Source organism: Camelus dromedarius, chromosome X (assembly GCF_036321535.1).
Source record: "Camelus dromedarius isolate mCamDro1 chromosome X, mCamDro1.pat, whole genome shotgun sequence".
Taxonomy (NCBI): domain Eukaryota; kingdom Metazoa; phylum Chordata; class Mammalia; order Artiodactyla; family Camelidae; genus Camelus; species Camelus dromedarius.
The window spans coordinates 737,576-764,856 of NC_087472.1; the positions used below are offsets into that span (position 1 = coordinate 737,576).

Below are 27,281 nucleotides of genomic sequence, written 5' to 3' on the forward strand. Positions count from 1 at the left end.
TCTATTTCTGGTTTGTCTGTTCCATTCTACTTATCTACATGTCTATTTCTCTACCAGTACTACACAATCTTGATTACTGTAGCTATATAATAAGCCTTGAAATTGTGTAAAGAAATTTATGTGTTGATTTTGTATCCTATAGCCTTGTAAAACTCACTTATTAGTTATGGGAGTTTTTCCTATAGATTCCTTTGGATTTTCTACAAAGACAAGTATATCATCTGCAAATCAAGACAGTTTTATCTTTTCTCCCCAATCCCTGTGCCTTTTGTTTGTTTCTTTCTTTCTTTGTTTCTTTCTTTCTTTTCTTATTGTATTGGCTAGAACTTTCAGTACTATGTTGAATAAGAGTAGTGAGAGTGGGTAACCTTGCCTTGTTCCCAGTCATAAGGGAAAGTGCCCAGTTTTTCCCCAGTATGTGTGATGTTAGTCATATGTCTTCCATAGATGTTCTTTAACAAGTTGAGGAAATTCCCCCTCTACTCCAAGTTTTATGAGAATTTTTATCATGACTTGGCATTGGGTTTGTCAAATGTTTCTTCTGTCTCAATTGATATAATCATATGACTTTTCTTCTTTTGCTTGTTAACACGGTGGATATCATTGAATGATTTTCATATCCTGAATGAGCCTTGCATTTCTGGGATAAACCCAACTTGGTCATGGTGTATAATTCTTTTTATGTGTTTGTGAATTTTACATCATTGGCTTTTCACACACATGTATCACTGTCTCCTCGTGTTTTCTCCCTTATCCAGAAATTGGAGAAGCATTTTCTTTTCCAATATTCTCTCTTTTCACAGAGAATAAGTTAGATGCATGGCCAGGTGCTAAAAAAAAACACTTGCTATTCAGACACTTATATAGTAAACAATTTTATGGTTACTGGGGGAAAGGGATAAATTTGGGAGTTTGAGATTTGCAAATGTTAACCACTATATATAAAAATAGATAAAGAAACAAATTTCTTCTGTATAGCACAGGGAACTATATTCAATAACTCATAATAACCTTTAATGAAAAAGCATATGAAAATGAATATATGTATGTATATGCATGACTGGGACATGATGCTGCATACCAGAAATTGACACATTGTAACTGACTGTACTTCAATTAAAAAAAATTTTTTTAAGACACATGTATGCCAGAGTGCAGGAGATAAAGCCTATGGAAACTCAAGAGACTACCCTTAATGATGTTTTGAAATTGTCCGGACCATGCTGGATAGTCACTAAGTTGCTGCACCTCATACCCCCTACCACTCAGAAAGAGTCACAGCAGTCGGCCGGGACTCCTTCGATTCTGTAGGCAACATGTACTACACCGAATTGTGCCAAAGCAAGGCATTCAGCAAGTAATCTGTGACATACATGTTTCCAGTGGGACCCAGCACAAGGCACAGGCCATGTGACCAACTGCAAGGCTACAGGGACTTCTAGAGTGTTTTTAAAAATTATTTTAAAATTTAAAAAAATTTTATATTTTATTGAATTGTAGTCGATTTACAATGTTAGTTTCAGGTGTACAGCAAAGCGCTTCAGTTATACATATACGTATATACATGTATTTTTTTTCAGATGGATTCCTAGAGTTCTGAAGCAAATCATGCCTTTCAATTAACAGCTTCTGGCTTGCTCTTGGGCTGTGGGCAAGGCTGAATGCCCGACCCCGTGGCACCAAGGAGCCATGTACTTTCACCTGCCCCTGATAAATTGGGTGCTAACTGATCAGGCTCTGGGAGTGGAATATTTGACACCAGACTCAAGCAAGTCCAGAAGTCACCTTAAAGTTGCTCGAGCAGGTGACTCACATCTCTACGGCCCCTGCTGCTGCATGCCACCCTTGCCCTTGACTCACACGTAGATCCTCACAAGTATACGGCCAAGGTCTCAGAAGGAAGCAAAGGGTAGACTCAATTGGTTGAACTGATGAGAGTATAATAAGGCGATTTTTTTTTTTACAAAGGTGGGAACAAGGTTAAAGGAATCAGCAATGAGCGGTGAGGTGCCCTGGGACTGACATCATCAGTTGATGTGGTCCCAGCCACTGCTGCGGCCACAGCATTTTGATGGCTCTTCCCAGCTGCTGTGTTGTGAAGACAGTATAGCTGGAAAAAGCAGAAGTAGGGGGAACTGCAGGAGGCGACTGGAAAAAATCTAGGAGAGGGATAATGATGGAATGGACTACAGTGAGAGCATTGAGACCAACCCTGAGCCGCTAGTAAGGTAGCATTCCCAGGAGGGACTAGCCCGCCACCTGGTGGCAGATTGATGAAATCAGCCCACATCCATCTGGCAATTTGTCCTCGCTTGAATAGGTACCTATTGTAATCCATCTTTCTGCCGACATTCCCACCCATAGACTGACGGTCCCTTATTCGCTTCCACAGTATTTCACATAACAGTGCTTCCGATCGAGGAAATCATTATAAGACAGAAGACCTGGGCCATGTGCTCTCGCGGAAGGATTGCACTAATATTACCGGGTGCCGCATGGCCCTGGAGTACCGGCCTGCTGGGATGGTGGATGGTCAGTCTATTGAAAACTCAGTTACCACACTAGTTGGGTGAAAATACACTGAGGGGGCGGTGCTATCTTACAGGGGGTAGATGCTTCGAGTTGGCGCTGGCTCTAAGGTGCTGTTTCTCCACAGCAGGGACCTCTGGGTCTAGGAATCCAGCGTGGAAGTGGGAATGAGTCCTCTCACTATCACACCTGACAATCTCCTCTCAAGGTGTTTCCTCCGCAGCCTTGAGCTCTGTTGGTTCCCAAGGGAGGAATGCTTCAACCAGGACCAGAATGCTGGTTCCAGCATATTGCAAGTTGGGACTGCTATCTGGCCATGGAGGGGTCTTTATGTCACTGGACCAACAGGCAAACCAGAGGTCTACTGAGCAGGCTTGGATGGTTGAAATGAGGTGACAGTGGGATTGGGAAGGACTGTGTCTTGAATCCAAGGGATAGTCTGGGGCACCTCCTGGTACTACCACATGCAGGCAGGACCGCTGAGGATTCAAACTCAGTGGGAATAAAGGTATGGGTCACTCATCAGGTAAAGAATTCTGACCTACTGAGGTCCTGGCTGGAAAGCAAAAGAAGGACAGGGAGGGCAGTGGAAGAAGGAAGTTGTAAAGACCAGCTATGGTCTCAAGACCAGTTACAGATGTGGGAATTGCACTAGCTGTGTGTGTGTGTGTGTGTGTGTGCGCGCGCGTGCGTGTGTGTGTGTGTGTGCGCGCGTGCGTGTGTGTGTGTGTGTGTATGAGAGCAAATTCTGTTCCCGCCATTGAACCCTGCCTGATTTGAACAGAAGCAATGAACCCTACGGGACAAGAGCTGGCCAGAAGGCACCCGACGTCGCATGGGTCAGCATTCTGGGCGATGCCCCTAACTTTGGTATCAGTGCTTTTCTGGTTACAACGTATGTTCACAAAGGGAGGAGTGTGCTTAGAAGAGTTGGTGCGCAGTCATTCTTGGACCCAGCTTTTGAAGCCTGAGTATTCGGGTGATTCGGGTTCCTGGGGACTTTTTCGCCGTTTTCAGCAGAGCTTATCACTGCCTACAGGGATCTCTGGGGGAAGGGCACTAAAGAACCATTAGTTTGCAAAACAGCCGGTGGAACAGGGAAGTCACAGAGCAGTCAGGCTTTTCTTTGTCCCTAAGTATGCACATCGCAGGTGCGGGCTCTGGTTTTCGGCTGTCGTGACCCTGGGGCCTGGGCACTCGGCTGGTCCGGGACTGGGTCGGGGCTCCGCGGGACGGTGGCGCGCAGCGCTGGCGCCGGGACGCCGGGCTCGGGCCCCCCGGCTTAGGGGCGGGGCGCCGCGCCTTCCGCAGCCCCCGGGGCCCCGCGCGGGAGCCCGGCTCCGGCTCCAGGGCTTACCTCGGGCCTCTCCTCGCGCCGGGGTGACGCCCGTCCCCTCCCGGGCGGGGGGTCGCAGCGGGCGCACGGGGCGGCGCTGGGCGGGCGGGCGGGCGGGCGCTGGGCCCGCCCCGCCGGCATCCCCGGCCGACTTCCTCCCGCCGCGGGCGGCCGAGCAGCTGGAGGAAGCGGCGGCGGCGGCCACGATGAGCGCGGGCGATGCCGTGTGCACGGGCTGGCTGGTCAAGTCGCCCCCTGAGAGGAAGCTGCAGCGCTACGTGAGTAGGGGCACCGCCCGGCCGGCCCTCGCAGCCCGGGGCCCCTCTCTCCGCGCTCGGGGCGGCGGGCCAGGCCGGCGGACGGAAAGCGACGTCGCCCGTCGGGCCGGACCGCCCGAGACCTGAGAGGAGCGGGCAGGCGGGGGCTCCTGCAGGCGGCGGGCGCGGCCGCGGCCGCGGAAGCGTCTCGAAATTCGAGCGCCCGGTCCCTGGCGGGGACTGGCCCCGAGTCCCACTGCCTGCAAGGGTGACACGGCCTGGGACAGGGAGAGGGACCGCGGGACGGGGCTGTCCTGGCCGGGCGCGCCAGAGGCTCCGCGTTCCCCTCGGACCTCGAGGAGTGTTCTTCTGGGTGGCTGTCGGGCTGGAGCCTCATTTTCTCGTGGTGTCGCCTCAGCTTTTTCTTTCTCCGGACACCCGACTTTTCTAGTGCCGGGCGGACCCCTGGACTTGGGCTAGGATGCAACAAGGGGCGCTCGGGGGAGCACAGCTCCCTACACAGGTCATTCCCGTTTGAAGTGTACTAGCGACCGCCGAACAGTCATTGTCTCCATCAACGTCCTCAGGACATGGGCTTTAAAACTTAGTACAGTTGCTCAGAGCCCTTTCTCCACTGACCCGGGACAAGACTAGTGTCACTCTCTCAGGAATCTTTAGGAAGTTTTTTAGACGAGTGTTCTACTTAGCACTAGATGCCATAGATCTATACATACCTACATTTTTCTGATTCACGACCAGTGTGCCCCCTTCATCATGCTTTTTGAGTCCTCAAGTCTAGAAACACCAGCTCCAATATTTCTCAGCCTCTGAATCACCCAACTGCTTCGCTCATAGTGCAGCTGCTTTGAGGACTAACTGATACTCAAAGGAGGCAAAAGGAGGAAACCTGCTCCTCAGGAGCTACATGGGCAGGTGAGGATTTGCCCCAGAGCAATACTGGCAAAGCCAACTTCACGTAGGTTTCCTTGTTGCCCTTTGGAATGTGAGACATTTTCAGTCTTCACTGGATATTGTCAGAGGGCGCTCACTTTTGAGCAGACCATTTAGAAACCAAGAAGGTGAGGTTTATGGCAGTTGTGTTTTTTTTTTTTTCCAGTTGTTTTGTATCTTGTCCCGAGCAGACTGGCTTAGGGAAATTTATTAGTATTTCATCAACTTTGCAAAGGCATGGCTCTATATATCTATCATCTCACATGTCTCATTCTTTCGAGGTGGAGTGGAGGTGTGGCGGGTTGTGGACTTTGCACAGCTTACAGGCATGTGGCATGTGTGATGGTGGGGGCGATGACGGACACTTAGATGTCATCTTACCAACACTCCAAGACACAAACCCTGACATCCTAGCCCACGGTTGGGGACTTTTTCTAATGAGGAGCATAGTCTTTTAAACAGTGAATGCTGATTGCTTGGAAGGCGTGCCTGGAACACACCTCAAAAAGTCAGTTTTCTCTTTTCTCTAAGTCCTGCAGGAATCCCTTGTTGCCACTAGATGGCGATCATTTGTCAGTTCAGCGGGGCAGGGACAGCGCTGTGACTCACCGCCACCTTTAACTCGGATCCTGTGAGGAGCAGTTATTCCTTCTTCCCTTAATTTGACCACCAACTGTGAACCAGGACCCATGTCACTGGTTAGAGCGAGAAAAAAGACCTGATCCCTGTCCTCAAGAAGTGCACAGCCTAACCTTTGTAACACAATAACATAATAGCTAGTTACTGGCACAACCAGGGCGATAACCCAGTTCTTTGTGCTGCCAGGCCAAGGAGCAGCAGTCCGTTAATGTTTGTGAAATTACAAATGGAAGCTGAGTCTGTTTTTAGGCAAGTCTTTCAGTCCCAGGTGACCTGTGTTTAATCCTATTGGATCCATGAGCCAAGGCAATCAGAAAGTTGTATCGCAGCTCTTTTAAAAGATAGTGATTCCTTTCTATTTTTTGTTTCACAAATATAGGAATATATTCTTGTAAACAGTCAAATGATCTAAATTTAAAGTTTTGATTAAGTCCAATTTGTCAATTTTTCTTTTCTGGATCATGATTTTACCATCATCAAATCTAAGAACTCTTGCCTAACCCTCGACCTTGAAGACTATCTCCTATGTTTTATTTCCTGAAAATTTTACATTTTTTACATTTTATATTAAGATCCATGATTCCTTTGGGTTAAATATTGTGAAACGTGTGAGAGTCATGTTGTGGTTCGTTTTCTTGCAAACCGATTCCATTTCTTGAATAGACTGTCTTTCCTCCACTGATTACTTTTGAAACTTTGTTAAAAATCAATTGGTCATATTTATCTAAGTCTATTTCTGTGTTCTGTAATCTGTTCCATGGATCTCTTTGTTCCTCTTGATGCTAATTGCTGTTTGATGACAACAATTTTATAATGATTCTTGAAATCAGGCACTTTTAAGCCCTCCCACTTTGTTTTTCTTTTCAGGGCTATTTTGGCTACTGTATGTCCTTTGCCTCTCCACTCACTTGATTTTTGTGTGTTACCCTTGTATCCTGCAACCTTGCTAGACTCACATACTGTTTATGTTAGAACTTTCGATACTATCAGTATTGCATAGAAAATCTGAGAGCAGGCATCCCGGAGTTTTGTGTTTGTTTTTTTTTTTATCTTAGGGGGAAAGCATCCTTGATTTTTCCTTTTGTAAGGGAGAAAGCATTTAGTCTTTCACCTTTTATGTCTGTTAGCTGTACGCTTTGTGTAGGTGCCTTTTATCAAGCTGAAGTTCCCTTGTATTACTAGTTTGCTGAGGCTTTTTAAAAATATTTATCTTTTAAAAATTATTTATTTACTTATTTGTTTTTTGTTGAGGAGAGGTAATTAGGGTTGTTTATTTTTTAATGGGGGTACTGGGGACTGAACCCATGCACACTACCACTGAGCTATACCCTCCCTCTCTGCTGAGGCTTTTTATCATGAACTAGATTTTGTTAAATGCCTTTCTTGCATCTATAAAAATAATAATACGCTTTTTCTTTTTTGTCTGCTACTGTGGTGAATTACTCTGATTTATTTCTGTATTTTGAGCCAGTTCTGAGCTCCTGGGATAAACTTCACTTTGCTGTGATGTATTACCCTTTTCATGTATTGCTGGATTTAATTTGCTAATATTTTGCTGATGATTTTTGTGTCTTTGTGCATGAGAGATATTGGTCTGTAGTTTTCCGTTTTTGCACTATCTTTGTCTGGTTTTGACATTACCATAATGCTGGTAACCACTACTCTTATCTCTGTATTTATGTATGTATTTTTGATTTATCGATTTATTGATTTATGTATTGTATTCCACAGATGATTTGTGTTTCTTTCTCTGTCTGACTTATTTCACTTAGCATAATACCCTCTAGGTCCATTTGTGTTTTTGCAAATAGCAAGATTTCTTCTTTTTATGGCTGAGCAATATTCCATTGAATATACAGACCACATCTTTATCCATCAGTGGGCACTTAGCTTGCTTCCCTATCTTGGCTTTTGTAAGTAATGCTGCAGTGAACATAGTGGTGCAGATCTCTTTTCTTTTTTTAAATTTTTATTTAGTTCAATTTATATGGGGGGGCGGTATTACATCTATTTATTTATTATTAGTTTTTTTGTAAGTGGAGGTACTAGGGCTTGAACCCAGGACCTCTTGCATGCTAAGCATGCGCTCTACCTCTGAGCTAGACTCTCCCCCCAACAGATATCTTTTTCTAACTAGTGTTTTCAAGTTCTTCAGTTCATATTTATATTACTATAAGGTGAGGGTATAACTTTATTTTACAAATAGTTAATCAACTGATTCAACACCATTTGTTAAAGAGTGCTTTCTCTATACATTTTTTCTTTATATGTTGCCAGAGAGGGTGTATTTTAAGGAATATGCATATGATTCAAAGTCAAAGCATATCAAAGTATATACAGTGAAAAGTAAGTTTCCCTTTTTCCCTTTTCCCCCAGCTACTCAGTCTCTGTCTCCAGCTGGAGATTTTCCTTCCAGATATATTGCATGCATATACAAGCGTATTTTTTGCACAAATGGTAGCGTGCTGTATTCACTATTTCATAACCCTCCTTCTTGGCAATATATTTTGTGGATTGCTCCATAGTAGCATATATAGATCTCTCGCTATTTTTAACAACTTCATAGTATTTTACTGTATGGAGATACTATGATAGAGCTTTGCTTGTTTCTAATCTCATGCCGCAGTGAGTATCTCTGTGCATTGGTCCGTGTAGTCATGTGCAAGTGTGCTTATAAGAAAATTCTTAGAAGCGGAATTGCTGAGTCAAAGGGTGTGTGAGTGTAAAATGCCAATAGATACTAAACCGTTGTCTTAAGAGTCAGTTTTCACTCCCAGCAACAGTGCATCAAAGTGCTGTCCCTCTGCAACCCCCAAATGCAGTGTTATCAGATGGTGTGATCTTGGCAAAGTCAGTAGTTGATAAACGGTATTTTGTTGTAATTGCATTTCTTTTTTTTTTTCTTTTTCTTGCTCACTCTTTATTTTTTTAATTGATTTATAATCATTTTACAATGTTGTGTCAAATTCCAGTGTTCAGCACAATTTTTCAGTTATACATGAACATGCATATATTCATTGTCACATTTTTTTCTCTGTGAGCCACCACAAGATCTTGTGTATATTTGCCTGTGCTACACAGTATAATCTTGTTTATCTATTCAACAATTTTGAAATCCCAGTCTATCCCTTCCCACCCTCCACCCCCTTGGCAACCACAAGTTTGTATTCTGGGCCTATGAGTCTGTTTCTGTTTTGTATTTATGTGTTTTTTTTTTTTTTTAGATTCCACATATGAGCAATTTCATATTGTATTTTTCTTTCTCTTTCTGGCTTACTTCACTTAGAATGACATTCTCCAGGGACATCCATGTTGCTGCAAATGGTGTTATGTTGTTGTTTTTATGGCTGAATAGTATTCCATTATATAAACGCACCGCTTCTTTATCCAGTCATCTGTTGATGGACATTTAGGCTGTCTCCATGTCTTGGCTGTTGTAAATAGTGCTGCTATGAACATTGGGGTGCAGGCGTCTTTTTGAAGTAGGGTTCCTTCTGGATATATGCCCAGGAGTGGGATTCCTGGGTCCCATGGTAAGTCTATTCCTAGTCTTTTGAGGAATCTCCATACAGTTTTCCACAGTGGCTGCGCCAAACTGCATTCCCACCAGCAGTGTAGGAGGGTTCCCCTTTCTCCACAGCCTCTCCAGCATTTGTCATTTGTGGACTTTTGAATGATGGCCATTCTGGCTGGTGTGAGGTGATACCTCATTGTAGTTTTGATTTGCATTTCTCTGATAATTAGTGATATTGAGCATTTTTTCATGTGCTTATTGATCATTTGTATGTCTTCCTTGGAGAATTGCTTGTTTAGGTCTTCTGCCCATTTTTGGATTGGGTTGTTTGGTTGTCTCTTATTAAGTCGTATGAGCTGCTAATATATTTTGGAGATCAAGCCTTTGTCGGTTTCATTTGCAAAACTTTTCTCCCATTCCATAGGTTGTCGTTATGTTTTACTTATGGTTTCCTTTGCTGTGCAGAAGCTTGTAAGTTTCATTAGGTCCCATTTGTTTGTTCTTGCTTTTATTTCTATTGCTTGGGTAGACTGTCCTAGGAGAACATTTTTGAGATGTATGTCAGATAATGTTTTATTGTATCTTGTCTTATATTTAAGTCTTTAATCCATTTTGAGTTCATTTTTGTGTCTGGTGTAAGGGAGTGTTCTAGCTTCATTGCTTTACATGCTGCTGTCCAGTTTTCCCAACACCGTTTGCTGAAGAGACTGTCTTTATTCCATTGTATGTTCTTGCCTCCTTTGTCAAAGATGAGTTGACCAAAAGTTGGTGGGTTCATTTCTGGGCTCTCTATCCTGTTCCATTGGTCTATATGTCTTTTTTGGTACCAATACCATGCTGTCTTGATGACTGTAGCTCTATAGTATTGTCTGAAGTCTGGGAGAGTTATTCCTCCAGCCTCTTTCTTTCTCTTCAGTAATGCTTTGGCAATTCTAGGTCTTTGATGGTTCCATATAAATTTGATTATGATTTTTTCTAGTTCTGTGAAATATGTCCTGGGTAATTGGATAGGGATTGCATTAAATCTGTAGATTGCCTTGGGCAGTGTGACCATTTTAACAATATTGATTCTTCCAATCCAAGAGCATGGGATATCTTTCCATTTTTTCAAGTCTTGTTTAATTTCCTTCATCAATGGTTTATAGTTTTCTGTGTATAATTCTTTCACCTCCTTGGTTAGATTTATTCCTAGGTATTTTATTACTTTGGGTGCTATTTTAAAGGGGGTTGTTTCTTTACTATCTTTTTCTGTTGATTATCGTTAGTGTAAAGAAATCCAACTGATTTTTGAACGTTAATCTTGTAACCTGCTACCTTGCTGAATTCTTCAGTCAGCTCTAGTAGCTTTTGTGTGGACCTTTTAGGGTTTTCTATATATAGTAACATGTCATTGGCATATAGTGACACTTTTACCTCTTCTTTTCCTATTTGGATCCCTTTGATTTCTCTCTCTTGCCTGATTGCTGTGGCTAGGACTTCCAAGGCTATGTTGAATAGGAATGGTGATAGTGGGCAGCCTTGTCCCAGATTTTAGTGGGAAGCTTTTGAGTTTTTCACCGTTGAGTACTAGGCTGGCTGCAGGTTTGTTATATATAGCTTTTATGATGTTAAATATGTTCCCTCTATACCCACTTTGGTGAGAGTTTTTATCATAAATGGGTGTTGAATTTTATCAAATGCTTCTGCATCGATTGAGATGATCATGTGGTTTTGGTCCTTTCTCTTGTTGATGTGATGTATTGCACTGATTGATTTGCATATGTTGAACCAGCCTTGTGTCCCTGGGATGAACCCCACTTGGTCATGATGTATAATCTTCTTTATGTGTTGTTGGATTCTATTTGCTAATATTTTGGTGAGGATTTTGGCGTCTATGTTCATCAGTGATATTGGCCTATAATTCTCTTTTATGGTAGTATCTTTGCCTGGTTTTGGTATCAGGGTGATGGTGGCTTCATAGAATTTGTTTGGGAGTATTCCCTCCTTTTCAATTGTCTGGAAGAGTTTGAGAAGGACTGGTATGAGTTCTTCTTTGTATGTTTGGTAGAATTCCCCAGTGAAGTCGTCCGGTCCTGGACTTTTATTTGTAGGGAGGTTTTTTATTGCTAATTAGATTTCATTTCTAGTGACTGGTTTGTTCAAGTGTTCAGATTCTTCTTGATTCAGTTTTGGTGGACAGTATGTTTCCAGAAACTTGTCCATCTCCTCTAGGTTATCCAGTTTGGTTCCATATGGTTTTTCATAATATTCTCAAATGATATTCTGTATTTCTATTTTATTTGTTGTAATTTCTCCATTTTCCTTTCTTATTTTGCTAATTTGTGCTCTCTCTTTTTTCTTCTTTGTGAGTTTGGCCAGAGGTTTGTCGATTTTATTTACTTTTTCAAAAGACCAGCTTTTGATTTGATTGATTTTTTCTATGGTTTTTTAAATCTCTATTTTATTTCCTCCCTAATCTTTATAATTTCCTTCCTTCTGCTGCCTTTTGGGGTTTTTTGTTCTTCTTTTTGTAGTTCTTTTAGCTGGTGGGTTAGATTGTTTATTTGCGATTGTTCTTCTTTTTTGAGGAAGGCCTGTATCACTATAAACTTCCCTCTTAGCACTGCCTTTGCTGTGTCCCATAGATTTTGAGTGGTTGTGCTTTCATTGTCATTTGTCTCAAGGTATTTTTTAATTTCAGCTTTGATTTCCTCATTGACCCAATTTTTTTTTAATAACATATTTTTTAATCTCCATGCTTTCCTTTTTTTCTCCTTTGTTTCTCTGTTGTTGATTTCTAGTTTCATGGCACTGTGGTCAGTAAAGATGCTTGAGATAATTTCTATCTTCTTAAAATTGTTGAGGTTTCTTTTGTGCCCAAGTACATGATCAATCCTGGAAAATGTTCCATGTGCACTTGAAAAGAATGTATATCCTATTTTGGGGGCATGTAATGCTCTGAAAATATCCACCAAATCTAATTTTTCTATTGTATTATTTAATTTCTCTGTTGCCTATTTATTTTCTATCTGGAAGGTCTGTCTAGTGATGTTAATGCGGTGTTAAAATCTCCAACTGTGATTGTATTCCCATCAATGTCCCCCTTTATCTCTGTTAGTAATTGTTTTATGTGCTTAGGTGCTCCTATATTGCGTGCATATATATATTAATGAGTGTAATATCCTCATCTTGTATCACTCCTTTAATCATTATAAAATGTCCTTTATCTTTCTTTATGGCCTTTGTTTTAAAGTCTATTTTGTCTGAAATCAGTACTGCAATACCTGCTTTTTTGGCTTTTCCATTTGCATGGAATATCCTTTTCCATCCTTTCACTCTCAATCTATGTGTGTCCTTCTCCCTAAAGTGGGTCTCTTGTATGCAGCATATTGAAGGTTCTTGCTTTATTATCCAGTTTGCCACTCTATGTCTTTTGACTGGAGCATTTAGTCCATTAACATTTACAGTAGTTAATGATAGATGTGTGTTTATTGCCATTTTGAACTTATCTTTGCAGTTGACTTGGTATTTCCTCTTTGTTCCTTTCTTATTCTTTTTGTGGTTTGGTCATTTTCCTTTGTATTACTATGGATTTTATTTAGTTTTTGTGACTCCCTTGTAGGTTTTTGGCTTGTGGTTACCCTTTTCTGTAAGTCTATTAGCCCATTACTATATCTCGAACCCATCCTACTGAAAACAAAAAATTTAAAAAAAGAAAGAAAAAAATACTCTATATTTCCCTGCCTCCCTCTCCCACTCTCATTGATTTGTAAGTCTTCTTTTATAATTTCGTGTTTATTTTCTTTGTAATTCATGAGTTATCACCTTCCCAGTTGTGAGTTTCTCATTTCTGTAGCATCCTGCTGCTTTTCTCTTTAGAGTAGACCTTTCAGTATTTCTTTTAGCATGGGTTTAGTGTTGCTAAACTCTTCTAGTTTTTGCTTGTCTGTGAAGTTCTTTATCTCTCCTTGTATCCTAAAGATAGCCTTGCTGGATAGAATATACTAGGCTGCATCTTTTTTTCATTCAGGACTTTGAATATATCTTGCCACTCCCTTCTGGCCTGTAGTGTTTGTGTAGAGACATCAGCTGAGAGCCTTATGGGGGTTCCCTTGTAACTCACTCTTTGCTTCTCTCTTGCTGCCTTTAGGATCATTTCTTTATCCTTGACTCTGGCCATCTTGATTATGTTATGTCTTGGTATGGGTCTGTTTGGGTTCTTCCTGTTTGGGACCCTTTGAACTTCCTGTACTTGGATATCTGATTCCTTCTTTAAGTTTAGGAAGTTTTCAGTCATGATTTGTTCAAAAACCTTTTCAATCCCCTTTGCTCTTTCTTCCCCTTCTGGAACCCCTATTATGCGAAGATTGGCATGCTTTATATTATCCCATAGGTCCCTTATGTTGCTTTCATTTGTTTTTATGTGTTTATCTTGCAGGTGTTCCGATTGGGTGCTTTCTGTCGTCTTGTCTTCTACGTCACTAATTCGTTCCTCTCCATTATCTAGTCTGCTTTGCACAGACTTTAGATCCGTTCTCATCTCAGCCAATGAGTTTACCAATTCTACTTGGCTCTTCTTTATAGCTTCGATTTAATTTTGACGTATTTTATCTGTCTAAACACTATCTCTTTTAGTTCCTTCAATACTTTGATCACTCCTTTTTTGAAATCTTGATCTAGTAGGCTATCGATGTCTATTTCATAGATCGTTCTTTCAGGGGATTTCTCTTGTTCTTTTAATTGGGAATGGTTCCTCTGCTTCTTCATGTTTCTCATACCTCTCTGGCACTGTGGCTTATGGAATATCAATTATCTATTGTGGTCCTTAAAGGAGTTTATTTATTTATCTATCTAATGCCTATGTAGGAATAAAACTTAAAAAGTAAAAAAAAAAAAAAAAAAAAAAAGGAGGGAGAGAGAAAGAATTTTAAAAGAAGGGAGAAGAAAAACGTTTGAAAACAGTGTATAATGAATTGTAGAAGCGCAATTTGAATCAGACTAGCATTCGAGTTGAGACGTCTTTTTTAAAAACCCTTAAAAAGAAAAGGAAAAAAGATCAAAAAACGATATTTTAAACCTATTTATAATCAATAACAGGAGATTAAAACCAAAAGAAATGAAAATGAAATCAGGTGGATTTTAAAAAAAATAATGATATAACTACTTTAAAAGAAAAATTTTAAAAGGAATTAAAACTAGAAGCATATACAATTGTTTAGAAAGAAAAATTTAAAAAGGAATTAAAGCTAGAAGCATATACAATTGTTTAGAAAGTAGAAATTTAAAAGGTAATAAAAATAGAACAGATAAAAAAAGATATGATAGAGGATTTTGAAAAAGGGGAGAAAAAAAGGTTTGAAAACAGTGTATAATGAATAATAGAAGAGCAAGTTGAAGCAGAATAGCAATCGGGTTGAGACGTCTCTTAAAAACCTTTAAAAAAGGAGGAAAGAGAAAAAAAGTATATTTGAAACCTGTGTTTAATGCATAACAGGAGATCAAAACCGAGAGATAAAAATAACATGACGTGGATCTTTCAAAATATTATTTTAAAAGAAAAGTTTTAAAGGGATTAAAACTGGGAGGATATATAATTGTTTAAGAAGTAAAAATTTAAAAGGTAATAGAAAATACAACAGGTAAAAACGATTTAAAAAAGGGGGGGGAGGGGGTGTTCTCCTGGAGATTGTGCTCTGAATGTGAAGTCTTTCTGTCTTCGTCCTGTTTTGGAAGCTCAGCTTGCTGTTTCCCGAGGCACTGCGTTGGCGCCCTCGTCTGTGCTGCTCCCGGTGCCTGTCGGCAAGCAGATCGCGCCCCCTCCCAGCACGATGTTCCTGCGGGAAAGGCGGGGGGCCACCCGCCCTCTCCCGGCGCCGGGCGCTCCGCAGCAGCTCCGCCCCTGGTCTGCGCTCCGCAGGCGCCCCACCCCCACCCCCACCCCCACCCCCACCCCCAGCCCGCGGAACAGCCCTGCCCCTGCTCCGCGTCCAAACTCAGCTCCTTGTTTGTCCTGGCGCCGAACTTTGCGAGGCACCAGGGCGGAAGGGTCCTATCTGACTCGGGCTGCAGACAAGTCTCCTTCTGGCCTCCGAGGCTGCCGAGCCCCCAGGCACAGATTCAGGTTTCATCCCCACCCCAACCTGGGTGCCGAGCGCCAGAGGATATGGCGGCCGCACCTGAGCCCCGCCTCTCTTCCCCCCGAAAACCTTCCGCGGGTTTTCAGAGATGGGGGTATGCACCCTTCCCCCCAGCGCGCATCAGCCGTGCTGTTTCATGGAGGGCCCAGGTGGTTCTGCCCTGTGCACCCACAGCCAGGGCACGCAGCCCCCTGCAGTCTCCCAGGGCCGCCTGGGTGCAGCTGCCCGCCTCCCCTGCCCTGCTCGGGCAGCCTGGCCTGGCCCCCAGCTGCCGGCCCGCGTCTCGGGCTGGGTGTCGCAGGGACCCTCTGTGCCCATTTGACTTAGTTCTGTCGGTCAAGCGCTGCTTTGTACAGATCCGAGCCTCGGAGGCTCCCCCTCCGTCCCGCTGGCCTCTCGGTTGGAGAGGGAAGACCCAGCAAATGAGCGCCAGTCCTTTGCCTCTCCCTCCTTCCCCGCGGGACCCGTCTCGCTCTGCTTTGCCTTTTCTTCTTTCTTTTTTCCTTTTCTCCTACCAGATTTTTGGCATCTCTGTCTTTCGAAGAGGGCGATGTTCTGTCGGAGTTCTGCAGGTGCTCTGGTTGGCTGAGTGGGTCTGTGGATGTGAGTCTTGGTGTATTTGTGGGAGAGGGTGAGCTACGTGCGTCCTTCTACTCCGCCATCTTGGCCTCGTCCCTTTTGTCTCAGTTTTTAAACCGTTATTGACTAGTTTACGTCCACCGCACAGGTAGTACACTTGCATGTTTCAAAAATTAAAAAAATACTTAAAACATACACTGAGATATCTTGTCCTCACGTCTGTCATCATCTATCTTAATTGTCCTTAGCCCTCAAGTAACCATTTTTATTAGTTTTTTCCTTCATCCTTCTAGTATTTCTTTATATAAATACAAGGAAATATGTATATAGCTTATTCCCCTTTTTCTTCCACAAAAGATAGCTTACTCTCTGTACCATTCTATATCATAGTCTGTTCATTTAAGAAGACATCCACGTGGCCAACAGGTTCATGATGGAAAGGTGTTCAACATCAGTAATCATCAGGGAAATGCAAATGAAAACTACAATGAGATATCCCCCACACCTGTTAGAATGGCTGTTAGCAAAAAGAAAAACTAACAAGTGTTGCTAAGGATGTGGAGAAAAGAGAACCCTCGTGGACTCTTGGTGGGAATGTAATTTGGTGCAGCCACTGTGGAAAACAGTATGGAGGGTCCTCCAAAAATTAAAAATAGAACTATCATATGATCCAACAATTCCACTTCTGGGCATTTATCTAAAGGAAATGAAAACACTAACTTGAAAAGATATCTGCACTCCCACGTTCACGGCAACATTATTTCCGATAGTCAAGGTATGGAAGCCACCTAAGTGCCCATCAACAGATGCCTATGGAAAGATGCGCTGTGTATATGCATACAGTGGGACATTACTCAGCCATGAAAAAAGAATGGCAGCCTGCCATTTGCAACAAGGTGGAAGGAGCTTGAGGGCGGTATGCTAAGTGTAGGGTCTCCACAACCTGGGTTGACTTGAAAAGTGGGACTCTCAGCTCCACCTGCCAAAGCCCTTGGACTCAAACATGTCTGCAAAGCAGGGGCGGTACCTTACTGCGCAGTGTGACCCCATTAGGGCAGCGTCTTGCCACATGTCTCACACTTCAGGGAGGCCTGTGACACTTCTTCCCCAGGGAGGTTACCTGCTTAGCGCTTGGGGCCCTGGGACACCATGACCCTGGGGCAGGGTCGTGCCCGGTGGGCAGGGCTGTGCGGGGGCCCACAGGAGCCCTGACTGTGTGTTTTATATTTAGACTTTATCCTGGTGCAGATGTAAGGAACGGGTCCGGTTTTCTTCCTTCCACTTGGCTATACAGTTGTGCTGGCACCGCTTGCTGAAAGCGCCCTCACTGGTTTGAGATACTGCCCTTCCTAATCAGATACGAAATTCCCACACTTATTTCCGGTTCACTTCTGGGTTCTCTGTTCTCTTTCACTGGTCTGTCAATTCAGGTGCCATCATTACCCTGTTCCAATTCTAGAGGTTTTACCATCGGCTTCAATACTGATATGGCTGGACCCCTTTAGAGTTCCTCTTTTTTTTTTTTTTTTTTAAAGAGTTTTTAGAGTTTAGAGGTTGGCTCTTTTTGATTTTCTTTTTCCCACATGAACTTTAGAATTAGCTTGCTTACTTGCAAAAGAAAACCTGCTCTTGGGAAGGCGGTTTCTGTGACAAGGGAGAGCTGACGTTTTGATGATGAGCCTTTCTGGCCAGGAGCATCTGTCTTTCCAGTTCAAGTCTGCTTTTATGTCTTACAGGAGTACTTCCAAGTGTTTTTTTCACTCTGGTCTTTACATAATTCTTTTTTCTTTTCTTTTTTTTTCACTTTTAATTTCTGCTACAGTAAAATAATATAAACAAAAGCTCTTAGGGTCTTCAATAGTTCTTAAGAGTTTTGGTCTTTACATCATTCTTATTAGGCCTGTGTGTGTGTGTTTGTTGGTTGGTTTTTGTAAACGGGGTTTTCTCTCCATTGTATCTTCTAACTGTTGTTTGTCTGTGTGAGGCTATTGATTTCTGTCTTCACTGAGTTCCTTTGAAAATAGAACTTGAGCCAAAGCTCCACTGGCCAGCGCTTCGTAGGGGTGAAGACCTCAGTGCAGTGACAGTGATGTTACTGACTTGGCCACAGTTTCATGAGAAGACACAAGGTCATGTGGACACAGCTGAGGGTTCATTTGGGTTGGGCCTGGGCGGGAGGGGAGAGACTGTCCACTGAGGCAGCAGGTGGGCCCGGATTCATTTAGAGATGCACAAAACTGGGTGCAGTATAACTTCAACATATTAATACTCTAACCTCTTACGTTTGCATCCTCTTACTGTTTGTAGTGTTTCAGCTGATGCTTTTGCAATTTCCTGGGTGTACAATGTCATCTAAAATAGAAAAAGTTTTACTTCTTTTTTCAATCCTTATGCATCTCGTTTTTTCTTTTCCCCTTGTTTTTTCCCTCAACAATCCACCCATGTTGGTTAACACTCCACTGTGAAACAGTAATATTGATAATGGGCAATCTTATTTAGATCTTGTCTTTTATAGGCATGCCTCCCCCTGTCCCTGAGCGACCACCACCCTAGTCTCAGTTTCTGTGAGTTTGACTATTTTGGGGACCTCATATAAGTGGAATCACACAGTATTTGTCCTGTGTCTGGTTTACCTCACTCAGCATAATGTCCTCCAGGCTTATCCATGCTGTCACAAATGGCAGGATTTCCTTCCTTTTTGAAGGCTGAATAATATTCCACCGTAGGAACACATTTTGTTTATTCATTCATCCATCAGCAAACACTTAGACTGTTTCCATGTCTTGGTTATTATGAACAATGCTGCAGTGAACACGGGAGCACAAGTATCTCTCTGAGATGCAGAATGTAATTCTTTTGAGTATGTACCTGGAAGCAGGATTGCTGGCCCATATGAGTATAAAGTTTCAGTTATGCAAGATGAGTTACTTCTAGAGATCTACTGTATAGCATCGTGCTTGTAGTCAGCAACACTATATTATGCACTTAAAAGTTGTGAGAAGGTTAGATCTCATGTAAGTGTTTTTACTGTGTGCACACACACATACACATACACACAGTAAATTTTTGGAGGTGATGGATTTGTCTATTACCTTAATTGTGGTGATGGTTTCACAGGTGTTTATATATGTCAGACTCATCAAATTACGTACAGTTCTTTGTCAGCTATACTTCAATAAAGCTGTTCTTCAAAGAAAGAAAGATACTGGCTTTGGGGCTAGGAGAACCCATTTTCTTCATGTTAGTGAAATATTCCACGATTCCTGTATTACCAAGTTTTTTTCATCAAAAATCATTATTAATTTTTAATAAAAAGTTTTTCACCATATGAATTTTGCATTCAATCTAGCAAAACAGTGAATTCTACTAATAGATTATCTAATATTAAACCACCTTTCCATTTCTGGAATAAGCCCTGGTTGGACAGGGTATATTTTAATTGTGTTGTTGGATTACGCATACTAGCATTTCATATTGGATATTTGCATCAGTATTTATAAGTGAGATTGGTCTTTGGCTTTAAGTTTGCCTTTATTTATTTCTGTACAATCTTTAGCAGATTTCGGCATAAATTTTATACTTGGCTCATGTAAAAATTTGGAAGTTTGCCATATTCTAGAATATTTTAAGTAAAGTTGGAATTAACAGCACTTTGAACTTTTGGCAGAATTCCCCCTCTAAACTATATCTGGTGCTTTTTTTGTGTGTTTAGATCTCTGTCAACTCTATTTCTTTTATGGAAATTGATCTGTTTAGTCTATCTCTCCCTGAGTCAGTTTTGTAAATTGTACTTTTCCTGGAAAAGTATTTATTTCATCCTGGCTATCAAATTAATTACATATAATTTTATGAAATGTTCTTATGATTTTTTAAAATTTGCTTTTACTCTTCCGAGAGGTACTTCTTCCTTATCATTGTGAATTTGCACTCTGTCCCCTTTTCCCCTGTTGGTTAGGTCAGCTGGTGGTTTTCCTTTGTTGATTTTTGTTTTTGGAGTTGAACCAGTTTTTTGATGATAGTTAGTACTACTTCTTAATTTCTCTAAGTCTTTAATTTCTCCTTTTTTAATGTATTAATTCCTCCGTTCGATTTTGGTGTATTTTAGAGATGAGGAAACGCAGAGTGACCACACACTCCTTCTAGCTATTGTACCAGTCAGGGCTTTCATTTGCAAGCAACAGAAACTGATCCTGAAAAAATAGACACATAAAGATAAATAAACAAATGTCTTCTGTACAGCACAGGGAACTATATTCAATATCTTGTAATAACCTTTAATGAAAAAAGAATATGGCAATGAATATGTATATATGTATATGCATGACTGGGACGTTGTGCTGTACACCAGAGATTGACACATTGTAACTGACTACTGCAATTTAAAAAAAACAAACACAAACAAAAAAACCCAACAAAACAAAATAAAACAAAACATATTGGGTATCTCACAGAAATGTTGAGAGTGCTGGAACCAGCTTTGAGGTTAAACAGCCAGGAAAAAACACCCAAACCACAACTCAGAAGTAGTTCTGGTGAGAAATCTGTTGTCACTACTGCCTACCTGCTCCTCTCTTATGTCAAAGAGCGTGGATGACTGGCAGGCTGAGTGATGCCACTTATCTCTGGTGTTGTCAGGAGCCGACATAAGAGTCTGTGAGCTGTGAACGAAACTGTCAAGTTTCTGCGACCTACACGAAATAGTAGGGAAAAGAAAGATGAAAGACAATTACTGAAATGTCACAGCAAAGCATAACATATGAATGGTTTCTCTGGTTCCTGATTCCTGTTTCCCTTTTGCTCAGCCAGTACCTTAGCCGATCAGGGTTCTTCACCTGGTGAGGTGACCTAAACCTTCATTGCAGAGAAGTCTGAGTCCTTGGTGGTCCTACCAGTGCGTTTTGGGAGTTGGGAGATTAGGGTACTCAGACTCATCTGAATGCCTTGAGATTCTCCAGTCCGGTTCTCAGGGTCCCAGCCTTTCTTAAGCATGCTCTTGATTCCACACGTGAGATCTGGTGGAATAATTTGGCAGTTTGTAGTGGTCTGAAACTCAGGTTAGTTCTGGGTGTTCACAGCCTGCGGATGTAAGATATAAGAGATTCTTTTAGCCCTGCCATAGAAAGGCGAGTGTTTCGACCATGCCTCTAGCCAAAAATTGGTCTTTGAGCTTGTCAGCCTTTTTCTTTAGACTCTCCAGCCCATTCCAAAGCACTTGGTGCCTCACAGCCTTCATTGCTGATCTGTAGTAGTGAACACTGACCGCCCTGTCTTCATGCCTCCCGCAAACCCTGACCTCCCATCAGTACGTCAGTGTGATCATTCAAGTGCTGTGGGGTCTGCAGGAGCAATCTGGAGGCCCCAGCTGTGAGGGAGACTAGGAAAGAAAGGGGATTGATGGGAGTGCAGCAGAAAAGGAATATGTGAGGATGATTTTAGAGTAATAACCAATGGGAGTTGTCAATTGCTTAATTAAAAGGTATGTGAGAGAGGGGGACGCTGAGAAGGTTGGCCAGTCACACCAGTTGCTGTGATTTGAAAGGATATTAATGGTATCCTCATTAAACACTGGCCACGTTTTCGACCCGTCATTTGTTATCCGGACACTTCCAGTGACAGGAAGCCAGTTATGTAACATGCTTCCCAAATAACCGTGTGACAGCTCCGACTGTGAGAATCCGGTCCTGCTGCTGTTGCCCCATCTCATCCTGGTCCACCTCAAGAGCCCGTTCATGCAGCCACCCCTGAGTTCCCTGCTCCAAACTGCCACCAGGACTGAGTCAAGTCCTCCGAACAGAGAATGTCTCGGGCAGAACAGAGGAGAGCCAGGCGATCCTGCCTCATTGGGATGCTGTGCTGCTGAGCGGGCAGCTGGAGACCCCATCAGCTCTGTTCTGGCAGCCGCATCACTGATGAGTCACACGGAGCTTCCTGTCAAGTGAACCCACTTTTCCTCTGTGCTCTCTCTTCTCTCATCTGTCCTTGTGCTGTAGAGGTTTTGTTTTGTGTCGGCCCAAAGCTGGACCTTACATTGATTACTGTTCAATTTCACCTTTTTCTTTGCAATCGGTCCTTTGTGCCAGTCTGTGAACATCTTTTTGGGCCCTGATTCTGTCATCTAGGGGACAGAGGGCCTTAGTTTGGGGGCCAACCCTCAAAGCCAGCACATTGAGGCTGGAGCATACTGAGTTTGAATCAGTAACTGGGGGGCAGACCACAGTCATTGGTATTGGGGTGTGTGTCCAGAGCTCAGCGTGGGACCTGGAGGGGAGGTAGGAGTTGAGATCGTGGGGTTGGGGGTGAGATGATCCAAAGAGAGTGTGATGAGGAAGAAGGAAAGGGACCTAAGACAGAACTTGGCAAAGGACAGCGAAGCGTTTTCTCTATTTGCAATGGAGAGCTGGTTGCATTGTCCGGACCCAGGGTGTGTTTTCCAGAGTTCTGCTCATGGCTATTTAAGTGACTGAGGCTAGAGTGCTCTGGGTAGAAGACCAGAAAGAACCCCCCTTTCCGCACTTAAGACCTTCTCCACAGTTCTTTCTCTGAATATAAGTAGCCACTTGTTCAGAACCTGCAGAGAGAGTGGAGAAATACACACCACAGAGAAGCAAAAGGAAACCAGCTCTTTCTCAGTTGGCCGCTGGCAGCTTTCACCACCATAGTGTCTCTGCATCCACTCGCCTCTAGATCATCACAGTCACCACTCAAATCTGGTTTTATTTTCTGAGACATTAATATGAGGAATCCATCACCAATCTCAGTAGGACACATGGCCTGCAGAGGTGGTATTCCTGTACTTCCGTAAGGAAGACAGTCCTATCTGGTTGTCTTTTTGTGCCTTAATACCTGCAGCCCCTATTTGAGGGACTGCTCTCAGCCTACTAGAGACCCTTTTCTTTGTACTTTAGAGATCTAGGAGTTTCTGGAAATTGGTACCCCGTACCCCTTATACAGGAAAGGCAGCAGTGGGGACTCATGGAGGCTCTTGGGGGCTACACACGGCCATTGGCTTTTCTTCTGAGCGATCACTCTGGCAGCTGGATTGAGAACAGACTGTAGGGACGAGGACAGAATCAGGGAGAGCAGGGGAGAGATGACAGGGGAGGGGGGCAGGGGAGGGGTATATTCCGAAGGTAGAACCAGCAGGGTTTTCGGATGGATTGGTTTTTCGACGATGGAGGTGTCATATAGTGTGGAGGGAACAGATTTAGCCTTTTGATGGCTCTTTAGTTTCTTTCTGATTTTTACCCATTAAAAATAATGACATTAGCATCGTTGTGTACATGGTGGAAAATTTTGGCCAATCTGATGGGCAAAGATATCATAGTTTTACTCAGCAATTTCTAGATATATGATTTGGGGCCATTGGTTTCTTCCATGAAATGCTTCTTTCTTTCGCATTTTTCCTATGAGGTCATTTATATTTATCTAAGTGTTTTCATAGAAGCTCTTTCTGGACTTGGTTTCTTAAATTGTAGCTCCCTACAAGTTCATTATTTCAACTTTGCTCAAAGAGTCTCTCACCACGGAGATTTTTGAATGTTTGGTAAGCAAATCTGTACATCAGTTCCTTTATAGTTTCTCATTTGTTTGGTATCTCGCAGTATATTCGTGTAACAATTAACCATCAAAGATGAAAAGCAAATGAAATGGAGAAAAATCTGTTTTATAATGTTGGCGTGGGGCAGGCCTCCCAACTTGTGTTATGCTGGGGTAGCGCTGAAGGGACAGCAGGGGTCGCAGTGGGTGTCCTTCTTGGGGTGGAGCACCCCTCCTGGTCCTGGGCCGTCCCCCGCCCCTTGCACTGGGAGCGCAGGGGCCACGGCCTGCAGTGAGTATCATCAAAGTTGGGGCTCCTTCCCTTGCAGGTTGGTGCCTGAAAGTGCCTGAAAATGCGGTAGCTTCCTGCCAAGTAGTGCCTGTCAAGTGTGTGGGTAAAAGCCTTCCTCTTCACTGCCCAGGCCGGGCCTGCCCCTTCCATCCATGACGCTGCAGCTGCAGGGCTTAGCAAAGCCTTCTGCTAGAGACCTTCTATTTGGGTAGCTCAACTTCTCTTGCCTTCTTTCCACATAAGAAGTTGGCCTGGCTTTATCTCCACTTGCCAGCATGGTCCCGACGGGCTGCTGTGCTGTCCCCTCCCAGGCCTCCTTTTCTGTAATTGTTTCGGTTCATCACCACCAGTTCCTATTTCACAAGAAGCAAGGCTGTTACATTGTGGCTTTCAGCGCTGACAAGAAGTCAGTGGTTTGGGGTCTTTGGCTGTGAGTGTGGTGTAACTCGAAATTAAACTGAAGTTTGAGTTGTAATTGCACCCCACCCAAATTTTCACACCAAGTGAGAATTCTAACATTGCCTGGCCCAAAAGCAGTACACACTTCAAAGCCTTAGACCCGAAAATGTGATTCTGATCAATGTAAATATGAAAGAAATGAAAAGCATTGTCAGAGAATTTCCTCCAAGACCGACGCCAGACTCAGAATGTTTCTATCTTTGAGATCTTTGGAACTTTAGAGACCAGATGACTCTCATACTCTTTAAACTATTTAGGCACAAAAAAAGATGCAAACTTTTTCAATAATCCTGATACCCAATTCATAAGAAGATCACAGTACAACAAATAAACCTGTAGGCCAATCTCAGTACAACAAATAAACCTGTAGGCCAATCTCAGTACAACAAATAAACCTGTAGGCCAATCTCAGTACAACAAATAAAACTGTAGGCCAATCTCAGTACAACAAATAAACCTGTAGACCAATCTCAGTACAACAAATAAACCTGTAGGCCAATCTCAGTACAACAAATAAACCTGTAGACCAATCTCAGTACAACAAATAAAACGACAGCTCAGTCTCAATACAACAAATAAAACTCTATATCCATCTCACTTAATGGAGATATGAGAAACTAATTCCAGATGTGTTGTATTTAAATAGAAGAAAATGAAATGTAATTTCTGGAAGAGAATGTTATCGAATCTCTGTCTGATCTTGGGGTTGGGAAACCTTTCTAAACATGAAAGCAGACCAAAAAGTGTAAAGGAAAAGACAGATTATTGCTGTATGAAAAGAAAACATTTTGGCTCATTCATTTATCCATTCATTCAGTCCTTCAACAAATATTTAGTGAGCATCCTGTATATGCCAAGCACGACTTTAGGCATTGGTGTTTCAAAAAACAATATTAATCTTAGAAGGCAAATGACAAATATGAAAATTTTTGCCTCATATGCAGCAAAGAGTTCATATCCTTTAGCTCTATCTCAATCATGAGAAAAAGAGCAACATGCCAATTGAAAAATGGGCAAAATATATGAACAGAAGTTTACAGAATAAGATCTGCAAAGGCCCCCCTGTTAGACCTTGGGCAAACACAGATGTAAACAGCAGGCTTTTGTGACTTCAGACTTTCTCAGAGAAAGAAAGCAACATATTCCTGAGTACATGTTTATATAATTCCCCTCCGTGAAACTCATCAAAAAGAATGAAAACAATCCCAAATAGGGCAGGGAAATCCAAGCAAGCCATGGAAAGACCTCACCTCCGCCCTGGAAGGGCGGTGTCTGAAGGGTTCCAGTGAAGGCTCCTCCACTCGGAAACAAGGGACAATGAGGAGAGCAGGAGGGGGGGTTGAGGCAAGAGTGGGGTGCAGACTAGAAAAGCATCTTAGGATGATGGTCTGCGTGCCCCAAGGCCTGCCTGACTCTAGTGCTGCATAGAAGCTGAGCCTCATTAGTGTCGGTGCTGGCCCTGGACCAGGGCTCATCAATTCACTCAACCAATGCGTCTGCATCCTGATTCGCACATGGGTTCCTGGGATGCAGACATACATTCAGCTCAGCAGGGAGGAGGCCAAGGGAATTTGCCTTGAACTATAAACAATAAAGGGTTCTTCCTTCTGACAGACACATGCGCTTTGAGCCAGTAATGAAACCAAGTTGACATGGAGGCCGTTCTCTTCCACTCCAGGTACTTGCAGCTAAGTCTGCAGGCAGGTGCCCTCTGGGATCTGAGCTTCTCTGCTGCTGAGACAGGAGCTTAAATAAACACTGATGTCCTGTGGTCTCTTGGGCAGAGTGGCTTCTATTGATTCAGAGTCTCGTGCTGGCCAGAGGCTGGGAGGCGGTTTTAGCAACTTCCTCCAACCAGAACAGCTCTGGGAGTGGGGACCCCTCCTCCTGCCCGCCATCCTCACCTCCTTCCCTCCCGCCCTCTGGCCCCAGCTCACATGCAGAGACATCTGTACTTTGGGGCAATGAATAGATGGCAGGGTTTTCTTTGTACTTTCTGCTGTAGTGCCACATTTTTAGAAAGCCTTTCCAGAGGCCAGTGTTGGGTAAATGTCCACCTCTGTTTTTTCAGTGCTGTTATAATTTCCTTACTTCAATATAAGACTTCAGTTCTGGCGGAATTTATTTTGATTATATGTGCAATGAGATAGACCCTTATTTCATCAAGGTTGCCTGTGCCCTCTCGGCGCCAGGCACTACTGGGACACCAGAAGGCTTTCCCTCAGTATTAAACCTCAGCTATCTTATATCTAATCATGCAAGAGACTAGGTTTTCCAAATGCTTTCCAAAGTCGTGTCTTTCAGGAAAAAGAGCAGGAAGACCTCTTGCTGGACAGTGAGCTCGTGCACTTTCTCCTTTTCTAGACCTTTTATCCTCGGCTTGGGAACCCAAATACACACCCTCCTTACTTCCTCTGGGGATGTTCTGAGCCCCTGGACCTGCATGTCTGTAGTCAGTGGACTGCAGCCGATGATCTCGCTGTGGCAGGTGGTTAAGATCCGGGGTCCTCGAGTCGACGATGCGAGTTCCACCCAGTGTGCTTCTCTGTGCCTCAGTTCCCTCACATGTATACAGTGGTATAAAGGGTATGGACCCCACAGGATCCATGTGCAGGTTAAATGACTTAATGTAATCCATCCAAGGCACTTAGAACTGTTCCTGGGACATGGAATTATTATTATATCCAATATTCTTGTCATAGTGACCTGTGACCCTTACCTATGGGTATACATATGGAGGGACCGGGGCTCTGTCAGGGCATCCTGTTGCTTTCCCGTTGTTGACGGAGACAGTCCTGGGAGCCCTCCCCACTGTGTTCACGGGTATGAGGCTGAGATTATTTTCATGTTTTTGTAGTAAAATATACATAATAGAATCTTGAGCACTTTAATCAGCGGTATTAGGTTTCACAAATCTGGGCCACACATTCTTCATCAGGACTTTCTGCCTCTGTTGACAAGCCATGGAAGCGGTTCCTGTGGGCCAGGCCATGTCCAGGACAATGACAGGAAGTTATTCCACACCTGGGACAAGTCCCAGCTCGATCTGGTAGCCAGCAGAAGGTTACAGGCC

At 43.1% G+C, this 27,281-nt stretch overlaps 1 protein-coding gene across 6 annotated transcripts in view; it reads left to right on the plus strand.

Annotated features, from left to right (window-relative positions):
* Positions 1 to 4,022: 4,022 nt before the first annotated feature.
* Positions 4,023 to 27,281, plus strand: part of GAB3 (GRB2 associated binding protein 3) — an 84,403-nt gene continuing 61,144 nt past the window's right edge. For 5 of the 6 annotated variants that reach the window (XR_010379348.1, XR_010379347.1, XR_010379349.1 and 2 more), the window contains exon 1: positions 4,044 to 4,143. Coding sequence is in view for 1 of the 6 variants with exons in the window: in XM_064482764.1 (XP_064338834.1) it covers positions 4,072 to 4,143 (72 nt within the window). In the remaining 5 variants the exon portion in view is untranslated. Of the gene's footprint in view, positions 4,144 to 27,281 lie in introns of all 6 variants that reach the window. The other variant, XM_064482764.1, reaches the window with a different exon arrangement.